We start from the raw sequence: 5,502 nt of genomic DNA, 5'->3' as shown, positions 1-5,502 counted from the left end.
CTAACGTATATTTATAGTAAACGAGTGAATAGTACCCTAAGATATTTTCATGTTTATGAGCTCACCAAAATTGTTCTAAAATTGTTTTACATAATTCTGATTCTTTTTATTCTGTGCTTCGTGTGGAAGAAGGAAATGCAGCGTTGATTATTGAGTTTTCTTTTTCTCTTCTCAGTTCTGTTTCCTCGATGATAATGTACTTATATGTATTTGTTGTTTCATTCCATTCAGAAATCTATATAAAATGTTAATGAGACAGTCATTGCTATATCAACTGATTTTTTTTTTTTGTTTAAAGAGAAATAAATGACAAATTCAAGTCTTTCAAATTAACAGATTGATTGCATCTATGCTTACACGACTGAAGAAAGTTCGGAGTTTGATTTTAGTTTATATTTAATGATATAGATAAAACATAGCCGAGTCTGAATACCAACCTTGTTAACTGAAAGAAATTTTAGTTTGCAGTCTTGATGGCTTAATATTTTGATTTCCAAAAATAAGAGTATTTGTCTTTTCATGCCAGTCTGTTAAATACAGCGCGCGTGCTACGTTTAGACAGACACTAATTTTAGTTTATCGTTTCAGTATTGTTCATGTCCGGGTGCATAGCGCTCTGTTGCAGCATCCACCGAAGGTACAAGCGACGATTAAACCAGCAGAGGCTGCGGACGATGCTCATGAACGAACCCCCGCCCATCTCTCGAAACCAGGACATCTTCTCAGACGATGAAGAGGGCGGCTTTGGTGATGATGCTACCATGAACAAACGAGCGGAAATACCGTCGCCCTTCACAACTCCTCCGCCTCCTAGGAGTCACCTGGTTCCGTATCCTCCTCCTCCTCCTCCAGCTGCTCTAGATCCCATAGGGTCGTATCCTCCGCCTCCCTCAGGAAAAGTATCCCCTTACCGCCTGTCTCCTGGGGGTGGGTTGACATCCTACCCACCTTCTCCCTCTGAAAGGATCTCTCCTTATAGGAATCCACCAACACAATTAGGATCCTTCCCACCTTCGCCATCAGGCGGGGTTCCCTCTTATCAGACATCACCAATTAGACCCCTAGGAGGATATTTAACTTGTGACAGGCTAACTTCATACCGACGGGCATCTTCACCGAGAGGACACATGGAATCTTGTCCTCCGTCACCCACAGGGCGCTCTGCCGGTTTCAATATGCCCCCAGGGCATATGGGAACCTTCCCGAGGGCAGCAAAGTTGGCAGCTTCATCCCCAGGGAGGAACTCTCCTTATCAGCTGTCACCTGGGGAGCGTAAGAGGTCGTACACTCCATCTGGAAGCACCGAGTTTCTGAATCGTCCTTATTGCAGATTCCCCGAGGCACCCTCCCTTCAGATTAGATCAGGTTACGCCAGCATAGAAAGGCTTTCTAGAAGGCCCAGGAACACGCAGGAACGACACAGACCCCCTCCATACGCTCCTTCCTATGACAACCCTCCTCCTTACTCTCCATGACCCGATGAGAACGAAAAGCTCAGCTTCTAAGGCTCCCTAGAAGGACGGATCAGGAGGAGAAGGAGAGGGAGCTTTCAGGGGGTCTTAGAAGACTGAGCCTTTCGTTCTGTATCTTGACGCAATAGGAAAATACCTCTTTAAACAGTCACTTGTTTAGGAAAGAAATATGTAATTTTATAAATATTCAGTCGATGGGACGTGTAATTTTTAATCATGTCTACTCACATGTGAAAACAATTCATAGGATAATTTGTAGTGAAAAATAAATAATCTAATTGAAATATTGTCCATAATGAGAAGAGTAAATGAGTTTATATGTGGCGCAGATGCCTACTGAATCTATAACATAAATTTTTACACGAGGAATTGTTGCTAGATAGTTTTTTTTTTAGGTCTATATGACTACAGTGCTGTCATTCTAAGCACTGCTGAGGATGATGATGATGCGCCCCCTGGACGTGGCTCAGTTGCCTTAGTGTTTCCAGATAGAAGATATTAGCATTGTTGTCATTTCCCTCTCTTGACACTTATGGTGACGTCACTGTCCGGAGGACGCGTCTTCTTACCTTGGAATTATGGTGCTGTAGTGTGTGGACAGATAATCAAAATAGGTTCCATTTACAAGTGTTGTCACATGAGTTAGACTTTTACAACGTTATCATCGTTATCAATTTAAAAAAAATAAGACGTTATCATATTTTCTTCCACTTCTCACTGACTTTTCTACTATCAACATCATCAGCGTCATCATCACCATCATCTCCACCACAATCATCCACATCATCATTATTAGCATCATTTTCATCACTATTACCAACGCAACCACCATCATTGACGCCCTCCTCCTAATATTATTCCTCAATCTTTTTTTAATTATAGTTATTTCCTTCATCCTCCTTGTTTACATCGTCATTGTCATCGTTATCCTGGTTTGTTTCCGTCATCATTATGTAATGTCTTCGTCACACATCATCTTTAACGATATAAGCAAGGATTGTGTTTCAAAGCAATTGCGCTAAAAGCTCAATAATAGCGCCGAGGGAATGTCCTTAAAGGAAGCCATCCATGTGAACGAGACGGAGAGAGAGAGAGAGAGAGAGAGAGAGAGAGAGAGAGAGAGAGAGAGAGAGAGACAGAGAGAGAGAGAGAGCGTCTACGCTGAGGAGAGCAACGTTCAAGTCATGGGATCGTTTCAACACACGAAAATCGGCAACTGCTCAAGTAGCTTCTACTCTCTGGCGTTGCTTAACGGGATTAAAAAACCTCAAGACGAGCCATGGATGAGATTTTTTTCAGTAAACCAGTTGCTTTTGGACATTCTGGAAGGAAAACGGAGCGACCATTGGCCATTAATGAAGGTTTGTGATAAGGACTGTTTACAAAAACGTACAAGGACAAGAATGTGAAGTATTTTCTTTCTCAGCCGAAGCTGAATATTTCTACTTTGGTTTCTCGGTGGCTTTTAGGTATATTCCCTGGATCTAACTAAAAGGAACGAAGTGCTTGCAAGGTGCCAAAAATTTACAAGATTCCAGATTTCTTCACAAATGATGATAAGGATTTTTGTTATATAGTTTATTTTCTGGCTATGGGAAGTAGTTTTAGCGCTTTAGCAGGTGAAACACGATTCATAATCCTAAGACTAATGCTTGACCTGAAAATTAGAGTCATTAGAAAGGTGTTAAAGTGAAAGGAATCTTATTAGCATTTGATTCAAAGTTTGATAAGTAACTTTTGCTATTATGTCCCAGGATGAAAATTAAATTAAGATGCAATAATGTTAAAAAATGCGCGAAGCATTCTAATTGCAAACATCCGAGACAATATTATTTATTTATTTATTTTTTTGTGGTTTTACCTTCCAGGTTAGTGGTCTTTTATTTTCATTTGTTCACACAGTAAGTTTCTATAATGACGGGAAAAAACCAATAACTGGCTTTTAGAAAAAGGCTTTGATGTTACAGTAAGGTTAAGAACAAGACAATCAAAAAGGCCGTGAAAAGCTAAATTTTATAAAAGGTTTCTTTAGTTCCCGTCGAGTCGTATACTTTAGGCAACTCACACAAACACGCACGCACATACACACACAAACATACACAAACAGACACACACGCATATATATACATATATATATGTGTATATATATATATATATATATATATATATATATATATATATATATATATATATATATATATATATATAAATATATATATATATATATATATATATATATATATATATATATATATATATATATATATATATATATATATATATATATATATTATATATATATATATATATATATATATATATATATATATATATATATATATATATATATATATATATATATATATATGTATTTCACTTGCATAAAGTACGCAAAAAAATTGTCGGTTTCGAAATATGAAATATAAAAGGCCATTTTTCATAGACTGATAAAATACATATGATTTCGATGTAGCTTCACTTAAAGTCTAAACATGTTTTTTAAAGAAAGTTCTTCAAAATTATTTAAATTTTTTCTTTCATAAAATTTCCATTGAAGGCAATTAGTTCTGACATCCGGTTACAAAGCACCAGGAGCTATTTGCGTCGCTGGAATTTGGGTTGGTTACAACTTCTAATATTTGACTGTCTCTTTTGGTAAGGAGGAATCATGAACTAAAATTATTTTAGTTCCGCGATCTTATTTTTGAGGAATATCAGTGGGTTAGTTTTGAGCCCAAACGTATATTCAAAACAACAGAGGAAAAGAAACTAAGAAAATCTAAACTTTTATTAAGGCATACGCATTATATGCACAAACGCATGCACATATACACACATACATACATATATATAGACACATATAATTATGTTATACACATATAGATATATATACACACACACATACACACACTCACACACACACACACACACACACACACACACACATATATATATATATATATATATATATATATATATATATATATATATATATATATATATATATATATATATATATATATATATATGTATGTATATATATATATATATATATATATATATATATATATATATATATATATATATATATATATATATATATATATATATATATAAAGTGCTAGCAGTATATACAAGAGTTTATAATGTATACACGTAGTATATACTATACACACATCCAGGTTTTTAAAAGTTGCCAGATCATTTTGTTCGAAAGCCAGTGTACTTATTAAAGATTTTACTCATTTGTTTTGTTTTGTTTTGTTATTGAAGGAATATGAGAGAAGAAGAGCGCAACTCATGGATATCGAAAATCGGGTCTTGTTGTATGCAATAACACTTACTCGTCTGTAATGTTGTTACATTTAACGCTCACTTCGAAGTTTTCCTTTGTATCCATTCCCCGACCTTCTTGTTTTGATTTAGGAATATATGTTTTTTGAGATATGATGTTATTCTTAGAGGAAAATGAATAAAGAATATTTTACATTCGTTAGAAACTCTGTGGTATAGTTAAATACAACTGTTCTTTTTGGTGTTAGCTGTTGTGGGTCATTTGTGTTTTTGATTTGCTAATTGAAAAATATAATAAAAAAACTTAAAAAAATAATGATGATGCCAAAGACACTTCCTGAGTGCCAGTTCACCCCGAGGGTGCCAGATGCATGGTCCGCACAATCATCATGCTCATTCCAGTAGCTTTAGAATCTTCCAGGATCCTTTTTCCGTAGGATGTTGAAGAAGGATATAGCTCTTTTTATTCTCCCTTTCTATAATAGTTGTCATGTGCAAAGTTAATGTGGTTGTGTTGTGTTTAGCCGCGGACGACAGCCGTCGGCGGCTTATACCCTCATTTAGTGCCAAAGTGTTATATTCTTTCGTTTCGTTGTTTTATAGAGGAAGTTAACCAGAGTGCATTTAAATCCAAGTCAGGATGCATTTAGAAAGAGAGAAGACATTTTTGTATTACTGTGAAAAGAAGAACGGGAAAGAGAACACGGTTTTTTCCAAATCGCTCATTTGTAATCTG

At 35.7% G+C, this 5,502-nt stretch overlaps 1 protein-coding gene across 1 annotated transcript in view; it reads left to right on the top strand.

Moving 5' to 3' along the window:
- LOC136843781 (uncharacterized) overlaps nt 1-3,583 on the top strand; it is a 54,152-nt gene extending 50,569 nt beyond the window's left edge. The window contains exon 4 of the mRNA XM_067112496.1: nt 589-3,583. Coding sequence (XP_066968597.1) covers nt 589-1,475 — 887 coding nt within the window. The 3' untranslated portion in view covers nt 1,476-3,583. The remainder of the gene's footprint in view (nt 1-588) is intronic.
- Nucleotides 3,584-5,502: the final 1,919 nt, after the last annotated feature.

Source organism: Macrobrachium rosenbergii, chromosome 2, assembly GCF_040412425.1.
Source record: "Macrobrachium rosenbergii isolate ZJJX-2024 chromosome 2, ASM4041242v1, whole genome shotgun sequence".
Lineage (NCBI taxonomy): Eukaryota > Metazoa > Arthropoda > Malacostraca > Decapoda > Palaemonidae > Macrobrachium > Macrobrachium rosenbergii.
The sequence above is the reverse complement of the archived record's forward strand: the minus strand, read 5'-3'. Positions and strand labels throughout refer to the sequence as shown.